Source organism: Oryctolagus cuniculus, chromosome 4 (genome assembly GCF_964237555.1).
Source record: "Oryctolagus cuniculus chromosome 4, mOryCun1.1, whole genome shotgun sequence".
NCBI lineage: Eukaryota > Metazoa > Chordata > Mammalia > Lagomorpha > Leporidae > Oryctolagus > Oryctolagus cuniculus.
Window position 1 is genome coordinate 1,223,266 of NC_091435.1, and position 19,513 is coordinate 1,242,778.

At 66.8% G+C, this 19,513-nt stretch overlaps 2 protein-coding genes across 8 annotated transcripts in view; one reads left to right on the top strand and one right to left on the bottom strand.

The window, feature by feature from the left end:
* Positions 1-762: 762 nt before the first annotated feature.
* On the top strand, positions 763-17,696 carry SLC19A1 (solute carrier family 19 member 1). 5 transcript variants are annotated; one of them, XM_070071761.1, is made up of 6 exons: positions 763-852; positions 4,649-4,885; positions 7,976-8,741; positions 8,831-9,020; positions 11,709-11,850; positions 17,029-17,696. In XM_070071761.1, exons 2-6 carry the CDS (start codon positions 4,685-4,687, stop codon positions 17,341-17,343), a joined length of 1,614 nt encoding a protein of 537 aa, XP_069927862.1. In that variant the 5' UTR covers positions 763-852; positions 4,649-4,684; the 3' UTR covers positions 17,344-17,696. The 5 variants fall into 5 exon arrangements, with proteins under 5 accessions (XP_069927862.1, XP_069927859.1, XP_069927861.1 ...); XM_070071758.1 differs by having other exon boundaries at positions 797-954; XM_070071760.1 differs by lacking the exon at positions 763-852 and adding an exon at positions 1,265-1,451.
* Positions 17,697-18,956: 1,260 nt separating this feature from the next.
* COL18A1 (collagen type XVIII alpha 1 chain) overlaps positions 18,957-19,513 on the bottom strand; it is an 85,659-nt gene continuing 85,102 nt past the window's right edge. For all 3 annotated transcript variants that reach the window (XM_070071757.1, XM_070071756.1, XM_070071755.1), the window contains exon 41: positions 18,957-19,322. In XM_070071757.1, coding sequence (XP_069927858.1) covers positions 19,112-19,322 — 211 coding nt within the window. In that variant the 3' untranslated portion in view covers positions 18,957-19,111. The remainder of the gene's footprint in view (positions 19,323-19,513) is intronic.

Consider the following 19,513-nt stretch of genomic DNA (forward strand, 5'->3'; position numbering starts at 1 on the left):
CCAATGGCCGCTGTGGCCAGCGCACCACGCTGATCCGAAGCCAGGAGCCAGGTGCTTCTCCTGGTCTCCCATGGGGTGCAGGGCCCAAGCACCTGGGCCATCCTCCACTGCACTCCCTGGCCACAGCAGAGAGCTGGCTTGGAAGAGGGGCAACCGGGACAGAATCCGGCGCCCCGACCGGGACTAGAACCCGGTGTGCGGGCGCCGCAGTGACCCCATTTTACTTTCACTTTGTGGACAGTGGCAACTTCTGACTCTAGGCTTTTCTGTGGAGTTTCCACAGTTCACCTCCTCCTGCTGGTCAGGGAAGCGGTGATCCGTGACTATTTTGGGGCTCCCGTGGGATTCCCGAGGGGTCGGTGGTGAAGCCAAGCACGTGGGCCAGCCTGGCACGGTCAAGGGCCTCAGTCCGCATCCAAGCCCGAGGCCGACCCTCCCAGTCCTGCCGACCAGGTCAGGGGGCGGAGCGGGGGCGGCGCGAGGGGCCAGGGTCCACGCGGGTGCCGACGGGCGCGAGGGGCCAGGGTCCGCGTGGGGTCGTCTCAGCCGGGACCTAAAGGAGGCCCCCAGGCAGCTGGCCCAGGTAAGCGGGCAGGGGTCGCGGCCGGGGTCCCGGGGGCTGGGACGGGCAAGCGCGCCCCGGCCGCGCGGGTCCCGCCCAGGGTGAGTCACCGGGACGCGCGCCCACGAGCCCGCGCACCCGGCCGCCGAGTCCCCGCCCCGGTCCCAGCTGGCCCCGCCCCCGTCCCGGCTGGCCCCGCCCCCGCCCCGGCGGACCCCGCGCGCCGCGCTGCCTTGTGGGCCTTGTAGTCTGTCGGCGCGCGTGTCCGGGCCGCCTGAGCAGAAGCCCAGGTACCGCATCCGCGCCTGCCCGGACTGCTGGGCGTGCGGGGTGGGCGCGCTGCGGTGATGCGAGGGCGCAGGCCGGAGCCTGCGCGGGGTCTCGGCGCCCTGGTGAGTGGGGGTCGCGGACTGGGGCCCCGCTGGTGGGCTGCGCGCGCGCGGGAGTACCGCTGCGAGCCGAGCGCCCCTGTCCCCAGGCCGGCCGGCCGCGAGCGTGGGCGCCGGCGCAGCGCTGCGGGGAGAGCGGAGCACGTGCTGGGGCTGGCGCGTTGCCAGCCGCGCGTGCTTTGCCGGCGCCGAACGACTTCCCCTTGGCCCGGCTCCCGCGCGCGCCTCTGGCCGCCTGGGGGCCTGTCCATGGCCCCGTCCCACGCCTGCGTGCGCGAAGGCTGGAGGGCGGCCCGGGCACGCCCCGGCGTTCCGGAGCTCCTCCCGTGTCCAGGAGCCCCGGCCTGACTGGGACGCAGGTGCACTCCAAGCCAGACTTGGGATCCAGAATGCGGGTGGCGCTGCCCACGGGACCTCCCCCGAGGGAGCGCTGAGGAGCCCGGCTCGGCTCACCTACTGCCCTGCGGCGCTGCCACTGCTTCCTCTCGGAGAGTGCCTCTGTAAGTCCACCTGCGAGCTGGCCCCGAGCCAGGCGCCCGGACTGGTCGGGCGGCCGGCTGCGTTCCTGCTCGCTGGCAGGTGTTCTGAACGCGCAGGGACCTCTCTGGTTGGCCCGGGCTGCCTGTGTTTGGATCCTGGGTCTCCAGGTGCCCGCACTCCCCAGAGGCGGCGAGTGGGAGCAGTGGGGCCCAGGGCCGGGGGCGGTCAGAGCCTTCCTTCTAAGGGGTAGGGCCTGGTCCACGCATGCGGCCCTCCTGGCTGCTCCCTCCCGAGCCCACGGGAGGCTGGGATGCAGGGCTCAGGGAACTTGGGGGGAAGCCTCCCCGACCCTCTGCTGCAGGGAGCGCAGGACAGGGACCCCGGCGTTTCTCGGGGCTGCCCGGCTGGCCCGGCCTGTGTTAGGAAGAGCAGGTGGACTCTGCCCTGGGGAGGATGACGGGCTCTTCCACCTGGGCTGGCCCGGGCTGCCCCACACCTGTTGTGAGCATTGCCGCAGCCATGCCTTCTGTGAGCAGGGGGTGGGGAGGGAGGGGCCAGCGTGGAGGCTGCCCACCGGGCGCCCCTGCAGGCTCCTGGAGGGCTCCGGGCTCGGCCGCCCTGGGCTGGGGTGGGGCCTTGTGCAGCCGGGAACGGCTGTCTCTCTGGGACACCTGCAGAAGCGGAGGGGGCTCCTTCTCCACCAGTGTTTGCTGCCTCTGCCCCAGGTACCGCCCTGGGGGGAAGGGCTCTTAGCACAAACAAAACCACGGCCCCCCCCTCCTGCCTGTCCCTGCTCCCTGGGGCTGGGGGCCTGTGGGCACCCTCACATGCCTGTGGGGAGGGCCCTCCTGGTGCAGGTTTGGGCAGGTGCGGGCTCAATTCCAGAGGAGGCGGGGTGAGTACTTGTCACAGCCCACTGTGACAGGGCCCAGGGTCCCCAGCGTCCCCAGGTGACGCACGGAGGGGCGGGCTCAGGCTGGGGTCTGCTGGAGCTGAGGGGGAGGGGGTAGTTTGGGGCTATCGCCAAGCAGGCCCCCTCTAAACCTCTGGCCAGCCCCCTCCCCTTTGCTCCACAGGGGCCCGTGGGCCCTCCCCCAGGCCAGCCCTGTGTGTTTCGGGGCCTGGCCGGCTCCCCCTCCCCCGTCTGGGCCCTTAGTCCTGGGTGGGCTGCACCTGCTTGCGTACACGTGGGCGTCCTGAGCACGGGCTGTGTTAGAGGACAGCACCCTGGCTGCTCCCAGGCCTTCCAACAGACCCGTGGGCAGGTCCCCAGGGAGCTGTCATTGCCACTTGAGAAGTGCCGCTCGGCAGGTCTGGGGGCCTCAGGGAGGGGGTGAGGCATGGGGAATAGAAAATGAGGGGTTCGCACTGCTCAGAACTCTCCCTGGGTTCCCGAACTCCCGGGGTTCCAGGTGACGCCGAGTGAGGCACGCTCCTGCCTGCCGCTTTGGGGCCAGGGGCCTCGGGCGGGGCTGCCGGGCCTGCCGGTGATGAGAGCTCGGTTAAACTCTTGCCTGTGCAGCCTGGCTGGGGTCGGTGCGGTTGCTGTCGATGCTGGGTGCTGTGCTTCTCTCCCCTGGCCGGGAGTGGGCCTGTGGCCTGCTCAGCTCGTGCTCCCTCCCAGCTGTTCCCACGAGCACCCCCCCAGGTTTGGGGAAGTGACCTCTGAGCTGGTTTCCATGGCAGCAGCAGGCTCCCCGCTGGGCTGTGTGTTTTCATCTGTCCCTTTGAGAATGTGCGGCCTGTCCCTAACTCGGCCCCTGCTGCGCCTGCTGTCCACGCCAGCATCTTCCCAGCGCCCTCCCTTTGCGCCCCCAGGCTCCTACTTCCTTAGGGGTGCCCTATTGTCCTGGAGTTTTTCTTTGTTACAGAAATGGAGCCTGGGGAGGGGATCCCAGAGCAGGTCTGATGGTTCTGTGGCCCCTGGGACTCTTGGTCCGCCCTTGGTGGGTCCCTGCAGCTCACCCCAGTTTCCTTGGCCTGTAGGAGCACTTCCTATGGGGTAGGAGCTCTTCCAGCAAGGGTGGCCCCCGGGTGCGGGGCCCTGGGTGCGGGGCCTCTGAAACTGCTCCTGCCTGGGAGCTCCCTGTGTCCCTGCTCCAGGACTGGGAGGTGGGGAGGCTGCCCCAGATCCAGCCCCGCCATGGACACCGTCCCAGCGCAGGAAGAGTTGCCCACCCCTGGGTCAGCCCAGGGCACGGGGACTGCACCAGGCTCGGCCTCTGAGAGCGAGGTCGCCCGGCAGACCCAGGGCACGTTGGGGAGAAGCAGGAGGGTGAGTGCTGCTGGGTGCCCGGTGTATAGCATCTGGCTGTGCTCCTGCCCCGCCCCCGGCCCACTGGCACCCGAGCCTTTCCCCGGCCTGAACGAGGCAGCCCCAATATGTGCCCACCCGCCGGACGACGCGCGGCCTTCCTGTGAGGTGGGCGCGGGGTGCTGGGCTGGACAGGCCTAGCCTGGAATGTCAGCTCTGCTCCGAGCCCAGGCTTCTGGCTGCTTCTCATCAGGGAACATCCTGCCCCGGACCCCAGGGCCCCGGCTCGGCTCTGGGCCTCTGCTGTGCCCCCTGCCATCCCGTTTCCCACCCTGGCTGCGCTCAGGCCCCTCTGCGTCATGGCGGACTTCGCCTCCAGCGCCATCCGGAACTGTGCTGGGCTGGGAGGGACCTGTCCCCAGGGCCTCTGTGCCCTGTGCTTGGCCCCCGCCTGGGCCACCTCAGGACAGCAGCAGCAGCTCCCACAGACCTGGCCCAGGCTGCGTGGCTGCTGCTGACCCCGGGAGGGGCGCCTGCTGTCCAGAGACCCTAGCCTGGGGCCACAGCTGCGCACCACCCAGCCCCCGAGCTACGTCTGCGCTGCCCCCAGACCAAGGTTTTCATTTTGTGAATGGATTTCGGTCAGTCAGTTAATTAATCTGGTTTTAATCAACACTGTCTGCCCCCCTGCGGCTTCCTTCTTTCTCCTTGGAGACCCTGGCGCTGGTGCCCGCCTGGTCCGGGGCCCTGGCCTCCCACAGACCCAGCTCCCGTGACCCTCAGGTTGCCCGCCCAGCGTGAGCACGTGGGCCTGGGCTCTGGGGCCCTGGGCCGTCCGCAGGCTGCTGCTGGATCCTCACTGGGCAGGCGGGAGGCCGGGCCCTCCCAGCTGAGCCACTTCCTGGGAAGTGGGGGCACCACAGGCTGCCTGCCGAGCCCCTGACTCTGAGCTCTGCCTTCCAGGTGGACCGTCACCCGCCTGTCCCCCAAGGCCACAGCATGGCGCCCTCCGGCCAGGTGGTGGAGAAGCAGAAGCCCGAGGACCCCGTGCCGGAGCCCGCGCCGGGCCGCGAGCTGCAGTCCTGGCAGTGCCTGGTGTCTTACCTCTGCTTTTACGGCTTCATGGCGCAGATGCGGCCGGGGGAGAGCTTCATCACGCCCTACCTCCTGGGGCCTAGCAAGAACTTCAGCCAGCCTCAGGCACGTGGGCACCGCGGGCGGGCGGGCGGGCGGTGACAGCGGAGGCCGGAGAAGGTGAGTGGGCACGTGAGACGAGGGGGCCCTGGGACTGGCTGGGCCCTGTGTCCCCGCGGCAGGCTCCACCCGGCAGGAGCAGATCCTGCAGAGAGAGCGAGCGGGCCCGCGCCTGCTCCGGGCTCTGAGGGGAGGGTGCTGCCCCCACCCCGCTGCCCCTGCCAGGCTGGCGCTCGGCTGTTCCGGCCCTGTGGGCGCTTGCTTCCAGCAGAGACTTGGCAGCTGTTTGCCTAAAGAGATTATTGGGATTTTCCTTTGACTCAGCCAGGACACGGGGGCCTGCTGGGGCCTTCAGATCAGCATAGGGCAGGCTGAGGCCACCTGGGGGGCTTCCTTCCTGGACCTGCCGTGTCCCCGGAGAGAAGGCCGGTGGGGCGTCTCACGGACCCCGCCTGCTCCCAGCCCCCAGCCTCGGCACCGCATCCCTCTGGCCGGACCCACCCCCATGTTCTGAGGGAAGCCCCTGCCCCTCGCAGATCCTGGAACTGTGGAGTCGTGTGCACTGTCCCACTTGGAAACCAGGAAGTGCTGTCCTTGTGACTGGCCCCTCTGATGGTGTGTGACCCTTGCCCAGCACGGCCCCCTGGGGCCTGGTCCCTTCCCAGGGGAGGCCCTAGGCTCCCCCTGAGGGTGGAGGCTGGGGCTGGCGGCAGTGCCCTAGCAGCCTCGCTGCTGTCAGTGGAGGCGCTGTCCATGTTGCGGTTCTGGGGAGGCCTGTGTGCGGAGCCTCCGATACAAGAAAAGCCACGCGGAGAGATGTCTTCCGCCCCTCTGCCTGCTCCTGTCGCACACTCGCCGATGAAAAAGTGGGTTCCAGGAGTGGATCCATGCGAGGGGCTCTACACGGGGTGGGTCTCCTGGCCTCAGCCCTCTGGTTTGGGGCGGTGCGGGGTCCGGGGCAGCCCTGTCCTTGCTGGGTGTGACCGGGAGGCTCCTGTCCGTGCTGTCTTGGGAGCACCTTGGGGACGCTGTGCCGCTGCTCCGCCTGGTCTTCCCACGGTCACACCTGCGGGAGGGAACCCCGGCTTCTAGCGGGGATGGGGACCTTTTCCTCCAGGCCCGTCTGGCTGCGTCCATCACTCGCAGCCACTCGGAATCATCCGATTACAGGTCAGCCTACCGTGGAGGTGAATCTCGAGGCCGCCTGTGGTTGCTGTGGCGGGAGGGGCCTCACGCGTGTGGGGACGTTCTCCCACGCCTGCTGCTTCACGGGGCGGCGTGAGCTGTGCAGGGACGCTTGGGTACGAGGACCACGGTAGACTCCTCAGGGGCTGGGTTCAGGGAACGTTCTGGAATTCTCTGCGTGGGCCCTGGACGTGGCTGAGTTTCCTGCTCACCTTCAGGGTGGCTTCCCCGGGCTCAGCTGTGGCCTGCGTCTCTGCCCATCTGAGAGCCGAGAGAGCGGGCGGGCGTTGGCCGGCTCTCAGCTGCTCGTTCTCCGGGGGCTGGCTGGTTTCCTCCCTGACTCGCAGGAATCCGGTGCCAAAGGCCATGCTGCCGGAGGCGTCCATCACTTCAGATGAGGGCCCAGGCCACCCCTCTCCGGGCGCATGGGCCTGACCACTGCTCCCACCAGGCTTTGATGGAAGTCCTTGAGGGCTGCAGGCTCTGCCCTGTGCCCTGGCCGTGGAGTCGGCCGTGTCCCCTGCGGTCCCTGCGCCTGATGACTCGGGGGTTCTCACGCTTCTGCGCGGCTTCCTTGGAACCCGCAGGAGTACAAGAGCGACCCCGCCCCCTGCCGAGCACAAGCGTGCCTCCGCTGAGGGGCTGTGGGCTGTCCCCGGGGTTCTGCCCGGAGCAGTGCGCTCTGGCCCAGCACGGCCGCCTGGCCCCTGGGTACCTGGCCTGCACTGAGCGCGTCCTGACGTGCGCAGGACGGTGCCGGGGAGACCCAGGCCTCCCGGTGCAGGGCAGCCACCCCGTGGCAGCCCCCTCCAAGTCTCAGAGAGGCTTTCCACGTGCGGTCTCCCTACCAAGCCTGGGCCTGGAGTCCTGCTCACCAGCTCAGGGTGGCCACCGGGCCCTGGGCATGCCAGACATGAGCGCCTGAGTGGGGCCGTGTGGCTGGCCTGGCCCACGGGGGCTGACCCCGGAGTGAGGCTGTGTGGCTGGCGTGGCCCACGGGGGCTAAGTCTGCTCCAGCGCAGGGCTCAGATTCCCACTGTGAAACAGAGCTGAGGTGCCTGCTGGCTTCTTGGGGCCATGGTGGCCCGTGTTGGCACAAGCGTAAGACCCGAGTTCGGTGGACCTGAGATGGCCAGGGCCCACCTGTGCGTCCGTTGCAAGCCCACCCAGACTCAGCCAAGCCTGATGTGGCTCCCGCTCCCATCCCTGGGGAGGGGCAAGGCCGAGGAGCGGGGCCTCACACAGCCCAGCCTCCCCCAGGTGCCAGTGGCGCTGGTCCCCAGCCGGCTGGCTCGTTGCGCGTGTGGAGACTTTAGTCATAGTGCCCGTCTGAGCACGGCCCGGGCACGTCCTGACCTCTGTCCCCCAGGCAGCAGTGCCCGTCACGCCCAGCTCTGTGTTCTGTGAGTCGTGGCTGTGCAGAGGACCCGGGCAGGGGGAGCTGCTGGGGGTGGGCTGTGTGCCAGCTGGGACCGGACTGGCCTGAAGCTCGCTCTGGGGGGTGGTGTGAGGGCGTGGTGCCCAGGCCACGGGGCCGTTGGCCTTCCCCCCCCTCCCCTCCGTGAGGATTGGAGCTCCGTGTCGGGGCAGGGTTGACTGCAGCTCTCTCCACGCTGTCAGATTCCAGGTGAAATCCGACTTGTCCGCCTGTTAAACACGAGCAGGGTGGGCACTGCGGTCTGACCCGCAGCCAACAGTGGTTATCTCTGTGGTGGTCGCCAGCTCCCTGGCGACTTCCTCCCCTTGCCGCCCCCGGCCGCCACCCAGGCCAGCCCTGCCCGCTCAGCCTGGCGCCCCGACCCCCTGGGCCCTGGGCGTGTGAAGCGGCAGTGAAGGGAGCCCGGGGCGGGGCTCACGTGGCCGGGGCCCTGCTCGGTGGCTCACAGGGCCCTGGCCCCTGCCTGCCCGCAGGTGACCAACCAGATCATTCCGGTCCTGTCCTACTCCTACATGGTGGTGCTGGTCCCGGTCTTCCTGCTGACGGACTACCTGCGCTACACGCCGGTGCTGGTGCTGCAGGGCCTGAGCTACGTGTGCGTGTGGCTGCTGCTGCTGTTCGGCCGCACCGTGGTGCACATGCAGCTCATGGAGCTCTTCTACAGCGTGACCATGGCCGCACGCATCGCCTACTCCTCCTACATCTTCTCCCTGGTGCGCCCCGAGCGGTACCAGCGCATGGCCAGCTACTCGCGGACTGCCGTGCTGCTGGGCGTCTTCACCAGCTCCGTGCTGGGCCAGCTGCTGGTCACCGCGGCCAGTCTGTCCTTTACCACGCTCAACCACATCTCGCTGGCCTTCCTCGTCTTCAGCCTGGGCCTGGCCCTCTTCCTGAAGCGGCCCAAGCGCAGCCTCTTCTTCCACCGCCCAGCGCCCGTGCGCGGGGCCTCGCCCTCCGAGCTGGACCGGATGCACCCGGGCGCCGGGCGGCGCGCGGGCGGGAAACTGGGGCGCGCGCTGGCCTCCTGCGGGGACTGCGTGCTGGTGCGCATGCTGCGTGAGCTGGCGGCCAGCCTGCGGCAGCCGCAGCTGCGCCTCTGGTCGCTCTGGTGGGTCTTCAGCTCCACGGGCTACTACCTCATCGTGTACTACGTGCACATCCTGTGGAGTGAGGTGTCCCAGGCCACGGACAGCACCCTCGCCTACAACGGCGCCGCCGACGCCGCCTCCACGCTGCTGGGTACGTGCAGCCCGGCCCACCCGGGGGTCGGGCCCCTCGTGCCCCCAGGGGTCGCCGCCCGCCTGGCCCTGAGCGCCCGCTCCCCCCAGGTGCCATCACGTCCTTCGCCGCGGGCTTCCTGAAGATCCGCTGGGCCTCGTGGGCGAAGCTGGTCATCGCGGGGGTCACGGCCGTGCAGGCCGGGCTGGTCTTGCTCAGCACCTACAGCAGCATCTGGCTGTGCTACGTGGCTTTCGTTCTCTTCCGCGGCGCCTACCAGTTCCTGGTGCCCATCGCCACGTGAGTCGGGGCTGCTGGACGGCTCCCGGGGAGCGCCAGGGGCCTGAGCTGAGGCGTGTCCTCCCTCGTCCAAGCAGCAGGCCCCCGGTGCCCCCTGCCTGCTGGTCCACAGCGCACCTGTCTGGGTGTCCACAGGGGCAGCCCAGGCTCTGCCCCCCACCCCGGTCCCCAGCCTGGGTCCTCCCTGCAGCCCCACCTAGAGCTGACCCAGTCCCTGCCCCCCAGCACTGCTCACTCCGGGACCCCCCGGGGTGTCCAGCAGCGGCCGAGGTCGCCTGCCTGGGTCCCGCAGCCCTTCCCTGAGCACGTCCTTGGTGCTCTTTGCCTGGCCTCCAGTCCCGCAGTCCATACGCACATGCACACACACACACATGTATATGTGCACATGTGCCTACACACACATGCGCGCACACACACACACCCCTGCTCCTGGGGCCCCTCCCGGGCTGGTCGGGAGAGGGCATGCTCAGCTCACGCAGCGCGTGCATACAGACCAGGCACACGCAGGCTCCTGCTCCCCGCAGCCCGCACTCTGCCCCACCTGATGGGCTCTGGCCTCTTCTCCCCGTCCTGGGCCTTGCTTCCCCCTGGGATACCTCTGAGCCTGGCGTCCCAGCCCAACCCCGAGGGCGCGCCCCTCCCTTCTGGGCTGAGAGCACCTCCTGCTGCCCTCCAGACCCCCTGACCCCTGTGCAGGCTCCCCTGCAGGCCACTGTGCCTGCAGCCAGTGCTCCCGGGCAGGACGGCCTGCTGTGGCTTCGCCCTGGCCAGGCCCCTGGGCTGTTGGGTTGTGCTCCCAGCTGTAGGCTCCAGACCACCGTCTGCACAGCCCCAGGGCTGGCCTTTTGCAGGCTGACCCTGCCCTGCCGCTCACCTCCCACCTCTCCCAGCCTGTGGGCACTTTGGAAAGGCGGCTGGGGCTGTTTGCTGGTGTGGCTGTCAGCTTGCTTCCTCTGGTAGGGCAGGGCCTCAGATAAGGAGGACTCCAGCTCTGCATTGCCCTCCGGGTGTTGTCCGGAGCCAGCCTGGGATCTGCTGGGGCCAGGTCAGACCCTCGGTAGGAAAGCCCTGGCAGCTGGGCCTGGGGCAAATCTCCTGCATTTGACAGTGTCCTCCCTCCCGGGGCTCCTGGGAGGACAAGGCCAGGTCAAAGGGTCGCGCTTTGGAAGGCGTTGGGTAAACGGGGTGGCCCCGGGCACCCTCCAGCCAGCGCAGCGCTGACCTGGGGCGGCTTGAGTGCCAGGCTGATTCCCGCTGTGCCTGGAGTGGCCGTTGGCCTCCACGCTGCTCTTTCCGGTTTTTTTTTTTTTTTTTAAGATACATTTGTGTATTTGAAAGTGAGAGTTACACAGAGAGCAAGGAGACAGAGAGGTCTTCCATCCACTGGTTAACTCTGCAGATGGCCGCAATGGCCAGGGCTGGGCCAGGCCGAAGCCGGGAGCTCCATCCGGGTCTCCCACGTGCGTGCAGGGCCGCAAGCACTTGGGCCGTCTTCTGCTTTCCCAGGCCGTAGCAGGGAGCTGAGTGGGAAGTGGCTTCAGGTGGCAGCTATGCCTGCTGTGCCACACCTGCTCCCCCTGTTGACCCGAGTGGGCTGCCGCCTCACGGCTGACCGTGGCTTTCCCTGTCTGTGTGGTCCCCACGGTGACTGCGTCCACTCCCACAGTGCTCCGGGCTGGCCTGCAGCTCTGCCCCAGGGCCTGTTGGGTCCTGGCCTGCCTGCGTTGCCCTTGGGGCCCGCGTCCCCGCCGTCCTTTCCAGTGGGTTCCTGGGTATTTTTATTTATTCTTCAGATGAACTTGAGAGCAGGTCTTGTCCAGTTCCCTTTTCTTTAGCGGGGACTTTGGAACTGCATTCAGATGCTAATTCTCCTGCCAGGCCCAGAAGCCCGCGCCTCGCCCTTTGGCCTGGATTCACCCGCGCTTGCTTTCTGTCCCCGCTGTCTTTCTGGCCTCTCCCTGAGTTGCTGACTGTTCAACCACGGAGGCCCTCGTTCCAGACATTTCTTCTTCTTCTTCTTCTTCTTCTTCTTCTTTTTTTTTTTTTTTTTTTTTTGAGATTTATTTACTTATTTGAAAGAGTTACACAGAGAGGACGAAAGAGAGATCAGCTTGGTTCACTCCCCAAATGGCCACACGGCCAGGGCTGGACCAGGCTGGAGCCAGGAGCTCCACCCGGGTCTCCCAGGCTGCTTTCCCAGGCCCTCGGCAGGGAGCTGGGTGGGAAGCGGAGCAGCCTGTGCCAGCCCCACTGCACACACTGTGCGTGCCCCACGGGAAGGTTCTGGAGGGCATTGTGACGGTTGTGAACTGTGCCATGGGTTAGACTTCAGGAGCCCTGTGCCTCTGCCTTCCTTGGCCTCTGTGGTCTCGAGTTTGGGGGACATGGTGCCTGGTGTGGCCTTAGGCGCTTGTCCTGGGCACCAAGTTTTGGTGTTGGGCTGCTGTCCACAGAGGCGGGGTGAGGGCCGGCTTTGCACCTCTGGGCGGGGCCCGTTGAGAGGCAGGGTTGTACCCCGGGTCCATGCTGAGCCTGTGGGTGAGGTGGGGCTGGGGCCCTGGGAGGGGCTGTGCAGCTCTGGGGTTCCCCGGGCTTCCTCGCAGGTCCCGGGGCCGGGCGCGCCCTGTGTTCTTGGCCTGGCCCCCGTCCTGCAGGAGGCTGAGCCCGCCTGCCTGCCCTCCCGCCCAGTTTCCAGATCGCGTCCTCTCTGTCCAAGGAGCTCTGCGCCCTGGTCTTCGGCATCAACACCTTCCTCGCCACCATCCTCAAGACCATCATCACCCTCATTGTCTCGGACAAGCGGGGTTTTGGCCTGGCCGTGAGAGAGCAGGTGAGTGCTCCGTCTCTCCCTTGGGGAGGGAGGCAGGCAGAGGGCGGGCTGGACGTCCCCATGGGGTGGGCTGGGGCCCATCGGAGGTGGGTGCAGCCTGACCTGGGCACTGGGTGGACATGGAATGAGCACGCCTCTGCTTGCCCAGGCACCACCTGTGCTGCTCACCCTGGGCCCAGGTGTGAGGCCGCTAGGACCTCGCGCATCCAGTGCTGGGGGTCCCAGCCACACCACATCTCTGAGCACGTGGTGAGCACAGAGGGAGGGGTGGTTACTGGGCTGCTCGCTGACTGCCCACCTGCCTGCCCAGCCTGTGGTTGGACAGATGCCCTTGGCTAGAGTCCTCGGCCTGGCGGGACAAGGCCTCGTCTCACTGGGCAGGTGCCCAAGAGCTCTGGGTCTGAGGTTGCCCAACTGGTGTGGCCTTTGGGCTCTTATGCTCAGTGTACTGGAGCTGACCCGGGAGTCCTGGGGCAGAGCTGGCGTTCAGCACTTGGGCTGTCCCTGCTGAGAAACTTGGCTCCCTTAGGTGGGGACGACAGGGTCTCCTGCCTTTGAGGCCCTTTCGCAGCCCAAGCCAGCTGTTGGCGTGTTCCCACAGGCTGGTGGCCGGGCCCTGCTCCACCCCGTGGGTGGCCACGTGCTGGCCACTCATGTCCCATGGGCGCTGACCGAGTGGCCTGGCTGCGCTCCCGCAGGAGCAGTGAGTGGGGCTGGGCAGACGTCCCGCTGGCGCAGGTCCCTGCATCGTCTGCTCGGGAGAGGGCAGGGAGGGCCAGCCCCCGAGACTGAGGGTAGGTGCCAACCGCTCCCCCGTCGCTGCCTCTGCGTCAGCCCATCGGCCCCAGGCCCTGCAGAGGCCCCTGTGCTGAGGCTCGGTAACGAGCCGGCTATGAGGGGAGCCCGGGCCGTGGCTTCATTACAAAGCTTTGTGGAATGGTCTGGAATCAGTGGGCCCATTCCTCCCAGTGCCAAAGCTCAGAAGCCGCCGGCGTCTGCCTCCTGGGCGTGTTGGCGTGTGTCTGCGGGAGTTCCTGCGGGGATTCTGCCGGGAGCCGTGGGCAGCCAGTGTCAGCTCTGGCAGGATGGACGCCGACGTCAACGCCGTCCCCGCACGGCGCCTTTCTCTAGGTTTCCTTTGATTTCCTTCAGCATCGTGTAGCTCACCGCACACCGTGACGGGCATGTCCTGCTGGTTTTACAAAGGTGTTCGTTTCTGAGCAGTCGTGAGACCGTTCTAGTTCTGCTGTCTGCATCAGCTAGGGCAGCCCACAGAGGAGCACGGCCAGGCCGCTCACCTGACCTCGGAAGGCAGGGCGGTGAGTGGGCCGGCCCGAGGCCTCCAGATCTGGGAGCTGCCCAGGGTCCTCCCGGGCCTCTCCCCGTGGCCCCTGGTGCCATGTCTCTGAGCTGCCCGGGGTCCTTGTGGGCCCGGGGTCCTTGTGGGCCTCTCCCCGTGGCCCCTGGTGCCATGTCTCTGAGCTGCCCGTGGCCCCTGGTGCCGTGTCTGAGCTCCCCGTGGCCCCTGGTGCTGTGTCTCTGAGGAGTCATGAGGTGATTGTTCCCTGCAAGGCCCAGGCTCCACGTACGGGGACACGGGGGTTGGGGAGGGGGCAGTGCAGGCACCGGGTGGGCACCTGAGCCTGCAGTCCCGGAGCTGTGTAGATGTTTGTCATGTGCAGACTGGCGGCTGAGTTCCTTTCTTCCAACCTGTGTGACGCCCGCCTCCTCCAAACTTTAGTTCCTGCTGCTTCCTTTAGGCCTGTGCCTTTTCTGGAAAGTTCTTGAGTGAGAGCTTCGGTTGTGGGTCCGAGACGTCGGTGCTGCTCTCAGCAGCTGAGTCTGTGAGTTTGTTCTCATTCACTGCAGGGTTTTTGTTTTTAATCTCTTGAGGCTTCCTCTTTGACCCATGACGATTTCACAGTGTTTTGAGGTTTTCTTGTTATCTCTCTGTCACTGGTTTCTTGTTTGGTTCTTTTGTGATAATGCACACTGTAGCTTCTGTCCTTTTAAATCTGTCTGTTCTGGCATTTGCTGTGTGGACACGGGAAGAATGTGGGTTCAGCTGTTGAGCAAAGTGTGCCACAGAGGCCGAGCCACAGATGAGGGTGAGCCACAGAGGCTGAGCCACAGAGGCTGAGCCACAGAGGCCGAGCCACAGAGGAGGCCGAGCCACAGAGGAGGGTGAGCCACAGAGGAGGGTGAGCCACAGAGGCCGAGCCACAGAGGAGGGTGAGCCACAGAGGAGGCCGAGCCACAGAGGAGGGTGAGCCACAGAGGAGGCTGAGCCACAGAGGCTGAGCCACAGAGGAGGCCGAGCCACAGAGGAGGCTGAGCCACAGAAGAGGCTGAGCCACAGAGGAGGGTGAGCCACAGAGGCTGTTGCGTCTGTCTTGCAGCTTCTCTGTGCTGTCACTGAGCAGCAGGGCCGGGCCCCCAGGCGTGGTGGGGGCTCCTCGCCTCACCGTCACTGCAGGCCGTCCCAGCTCTGCCCGCGTCTGGAGCTCTGCTGCTGTGCGTTGGGGGCTGAGGTCCCGGTGCTCGCGCCGCCGGCTGGTGCGTGTTGCTCAGCAGGGGGCCGTCTCACGCCTGTGCTCCCTTGCTCGTCTGTGAGTTGTGGGTCCCCCCCTTCAGCCCGCCTGCTCCTTAGATTGGAGCGAGTCTCTGTACACAGCAGGCATCAGACTCCACTCTGCCGGTGCCCGTGTTCAGGCCGTGCACATTCCGCGTAATTCACATACCAGGAGCACGGTCTGCTGCTGTCTTACTTTCCCTTTACTTTTTACTTTTGAGGTTTGTGTGTGTGTGCGTGTGTGTGTGCGTGCATGTTTAGGTGCATGTGTGTGTGCATGCGTCTGCACGTGTGTGTGCACGCATGTTTATGCATATGTATGTGTGTATATGTGCACATGTGTACGTGCACACGTTTATGCGTGTGTGTATATGTGCACATGTGTACGTGCACGCATGTTTATGCATGTGTGTGTATATGTGCACGTGTGTTGGCGCATGTGTGTGAGCCCTCCGGTGTGTTCCTTGCACACTGTTTCAGAATTGCACTCTGGCAGACCTGTTGTGCATCTGGTGTATTCTTAGTGCGCCTTCTCGCTGGGCGCTCGTAACCTCACCATGTGAGTGTAGACTCTGCCTCACGTGTGCCACTTTACCTCCGTGTCCACAGGGCGGGCCTCCAGCTTAGCATTCAGCTGCCTGTGTCCTGTGTCGGTTCAGCTGGGTCAGCCTCTGGCTCAGAATCCAGCTCCCCTCGAGGTAGACTCTGGGCGCCCCCTGGGGGCTTTTCAGAGAATTGGTGGGAAATAAGCATTTTGAAAAAACGGTGCATGGATTTCAACTTTTTACACTCGATCTTAGCCGGAAGGCTCAAAGGTGATGAATGGCTCAGTTTTGGCATGGAAGTTATAAGACTTGTTTATTTATCTGAGAGGCATGGCTGTAGAGAGCGAGGGAGAGACAGGAAGAGAGGTCTTCCATCCGCTGGTTCACTCCCCAATGGCCACAATGGACATAGGTCCATGTGAGGCAGTGGTAGGGTGTGTGTCTTGGCATCCATGTGCTGTGTGTCGGCACCCGTGTGCCGTGTCTCGGCATCTGTGCGGTGTGTCTCGGCACCCGTGTGCTGTCTCATCATTCATGTGCCGTGTCTCGGCACCCGTGTGCTGTCTCGGCACCTGAGCCGGCTGGCACATTGGAGAAGGAGGACGGCTGTTTCCTGCCCGTGTTTTTGCCGTGTCTTTGCTCCTCCTGCGTCGGTTCTCCCGAGTTCAGAACGCCCTCCCGTTGTCTGGTGGCTCTGCTGGGGTCGGACTCTGTGGCGTCTTCTCTTCACCTCCCTCCCCCTCCTGGAGGTTCCTGTCCTGGCTGCCAGGTCCCGGCGTCCGTTCTGCACACAGGAGGCGTGGCCACACGTGCACATGGCCGTCACAGCTCTGGTGATGAGCCGCTTGGGGATTGTTCCTCCAGAGTGGCGTGTTTTTCTCATGAAGTCAGATTTTCCTTGCTTTGGGCCTTTGGAGGCGGTATGTGGCATCGTGTGTTGGCATGGTGGCGGCGTGCAGCACCGTGTGTCGGCATGGTGGCGGTGTGCGGCACCGTGTGTCAGCATGGTGGTGGCCCGTGGCACCGTGTGTCGGCATGGTGGTGGCCTGTGGCACCGTGTGTCAGCATGGTGGCGGCGTTGGCCGTGCTGGGGCTTGACCTTCACAGGGCATGTGGACGTTGCTGTCTCTTGCCAGCTCTGGGGCGTGTTCAGCCGGGGCTCTCTCAGCCCTTCCCGCCCCGACCGGAGCCCCAGCCCAGGCGCCGGATGTCGGTCACGGGCCCACGGTGCGGGGGCGCCCCTCTCGGTCTCGTCTTCCCTGTGCAGAACTCCGGGTGCTGCCTGCTGCCCGGCCTCCGCCCCCGACTCTCCTCTCCGTGCCCCCGTCCCGAGCTCAGTGCTGGGTCGGGGTCTCCGGCTCTCAGCCCCCTGCGCGCCTGGCAGCAGCTGCCGCGAGTTTGTCCTTTGGTTTCAAAAGTTCTGAACACGCCAAGCGATTTCTGACTGCGACGGCTCCCCTTGGGGTCCCCTTGGCCCTTCAGGGGTGGGTGAGGGGGCAGCTGCCAGCCAGAGAGCTGGCGCCGGGTCGTGGGGCCCCGGCCTCCCCCGCCGTACTGCCGGACTGTGGTGGGGACAGGGGGGTGTGGGTGGCAGACTCGGGGTGGCCGGCAGAGCTCGCTGTCCTAGGAGGGGCCTTCCGGCCATGTGGGCGCAGAGCTGACCGGGGCCTGGGGGTGGGCGTGAGGGGGAGGCGGCGGGTGCGGGCGGTGTCCGCGTCCTCGACTCGCAGACGCCTGGCTGTCCTTGCTGTTCCGCTTCTGCCACAGCTAGCGCCGGGCTGCCGGGTCTCAGGCTGTGGGTGGGTGCAGGGAGCAGCCCGTTGTCCCCCCGCCCCCCTGTCCTCCCCGCCCCCCTGTCCTCCCCTCCCCAAGGTCCCACTCCTGCAGCTCTCGGCAGCCCAGGGACTCGGCGGCTGCCAGCGGGCGCCCTGGTGGAGGGCACACCCGGGGCGGAGAGCCAGGGCTGTCCTGGCAGTGATGGGCACTGGGGGAGGTGCGGCGGCGGGGTGCCGCGGGAGCCGGCCGCACCCCAGCCCGCGCCCCTGCGCCTGTCTCTTCCAGTTCTTCGTCTACTTCATGTACTTCCTGGTGCTGTCCGCCCTCTACGTCTTGGGGGCCGTCATGGATGGCCTGAGGCACTTCCGGCACCGCCACGGCCAGCCGGTGCCCACCGTGACTCAGGAGCTGCGGAGCCCCGAGGAGCAGAGTGCGCAGGCGCTGTGCGTGGAGGAGCTGCGGACCCCTGAGAGGACTGCGCAGGCGCTGTGCTTGCAGGACACGGCCCTGGGAGATCTGCAGGGCTCGGCCCCTCCGCTGCTCCCGGGCGACCGCGGGGAGGACGGTATGCAGGCCCCGGGGCCCGAGGCCAAGGCCTGACCCGCCCGTGTGCTGGCAGCACAGACGGGACCTGTCCCAGCCGGCGCCGTCCAGGTCCGCTCTCGGATGTGACTGCGTCCCCGCGCTGCTCGCCTCGGCCCTGGCTGGCTGTGGCGGGCGCCCGGGGCAGCTGCTGGCCGTGCGGCCGGGACCAGGAGCACTTAGTGGCTTCCCGTGTCCCCCAGCCTCCTTCCGCCTGGGGCTGGGGGCTGCCACGGTGCCGAGACGCCGGCCGGGGAGGGCCCACGGCCCACAGACCCCCGGGTGAACTGTGATGATGTCCTCCGAGGTGCTTGCTTTTGGAACAACGCTGTCATCTTTTTTAATCGACATAAAACAAGGAGCCACGTTCAGCTTCTGCGTTGTGTGTGAGGGCAGCGGCTCTGGACGCCCCTGCCTGCCGGGCTGCGCTGGGCTCTCGCGCGTGCTTTCCTGCGTGGCTGAGGGGTCCGCAGCCCCAGAGGCCTGTGGATGAGCCGGCCCTGCTGGTCGGCGCTGGGAGGAGCCTCCGTGCCCGAGGGTGGAGCCGGCCGCATCGGCAGTGCTTATCCCATGTGGCACACAGGCCGTGGACCTGGGGGAGGGGCAGGTGCCCGCCTGGCTCCATCCAGGGACCCCTGGTGCCCCTCAGGACAGAGAAGGCCTGCCTGGGGAGGGGCTCTGGAGCTGTGCCTAGGGACCCTTGGGCGACTGTGGTGCTGGGGGCGTGGGCCAGGGACCCCAAGTCACAGCCGCCCATGGTCACATGGGGCAGGGGCCGGGATCACAGGAGGGCAGCCCTCAGGGATGGAGCAGGACCCCCCACACCAGCCCCCTGCCCACCCAGGACCCCGTGGGCTAGGCTCTGCCAGTACCCCCCTTCCTTCACCATCTGCACCCCAGCCCCCGCACCTGGGCCCGTGATGGCTCTGAGCCAACTACCAGGGCAGGTGGCGGGTTCTGCACTCGGGCTGGGGGCCTCTGATGAAGCCTTCCCGGGAAGCAGGCCCCGCCCCATGTGTGTGCTGAGTGGCTCCTTGGGGTCCAGCCTTCCCAAGCCTGCTGTGGGAAACAGGAGCTGCGGGGTGTGGTAGCTGGCTGCGGGCGGGCAGCCACCTGTGCCTCCGTGCAGGGGACGAGGCTCTGACAGTGAGGCCTGCAGGCCCAGCGTCCCAGGCAAGGTGGGTTTATTCAGCGCGCGTCTGGGACAGCATCACATCCCACGGTTACAAAGCCAGCACTTCCGCGGGCTTGGCAGCCCATCACGGAGCAGCCGGGCTCCCAGGGAGAGGGGCACTGGGCGTGGGGTCGGGGCTTCTGGGTCACGCTGTGCTCTGGATATGATCTTGTGTCACGCGTGGGGCCGGTGTAGGGCGGAGGCCCGACGCGGGCCCTGGGTGTCAGGGAGTCCCAGCGGCCTTGCTGCTGGCCGGGGCTCAGCTATGGGGGTGCCGAGCTTGGGGACCCGTTCCCGCCGGGGCCGCCGCAGGGGCGAGGTGGCGTGCCCCACCTGGGTGAGGGAGCTGTCCTGGGTGCCGCCTGGCGCTGGGGGAGCCATGGTGGTTTGGGTGGGGGGCTGGGCAGGGCACCAGAGGCAGAGTGAAAGAGTGTACATCAGGCTTTGTGTCTTAAACTTTTTTAAAAATACACTCTTTGGCTTCCTTTTATTTCTTGAGGATTACATGAAACGTGAAGCACACAGGAACGGTCCCCGGGGGCACCGGTGGCCCCTGCCGCCTGCCTGCTGTCCGCGGCCACCTGTGCGTGCCTCGGCCGTCCCAGCTCGGCCCTACTTGGAGGAGGTCACGAAGCTGTTCTCGATGCAGAGGACGGCGTAGGCGTGGTGGCAGCTCGCGGCCGTCTGCTCCAGCAGTCTGCCCGCCAGCAGCGACGAGGCCTGGCCTGTGGCCGTCGGCGCTTCTGTCCGCCACGTCTCGCAGTAGCTGTTGGTCAGCCTGCGCCCGCTGGGGTCCGAGCCATGCCACACGCTCTTCTGGGGCCTGTGGGATTCAGCTGGCCATCAGGCACCCCCAGAAACACCTGGGGCAGAGCGCCCCCTGCCTGGGACAGAGTAGGTGGCAGCAGGAAGCTTGGGGGGGTGCGAGGGTGGACAGTACCGTCCACCCCTGCTGCTGGTGGGAGGGAGGGGGTGTTGGGGTTCAGCCTGGGCCCCCTCAGGCGGTGAAGAGGG

Bases quoted from the DNA above. Each gene is read 5' to 3' on its own strand.
- SLC19A1 (XM_070071758.1), top strand. From the start codon at position 910: ATGCGAGGGCGCAGGCCGGAGCCTGCGCGGGGTCTCGGCGCCCTG. The intron at 955-4,648 runs GTGAGTGGGGGT...TCTGCCTTCCAG, and splicing joins CGCGGGGTCTCGGCGCCCTG to GTGGACCGTCACCCGCCTGT. The intron at 11,851-17,028 runs GTGAGTGCTCCG...TGTCTCTTCCAG, and splicing joins GCCTGGCCGTGAGAGAGCAG to TTCTTCGTCTACTTCATGTA.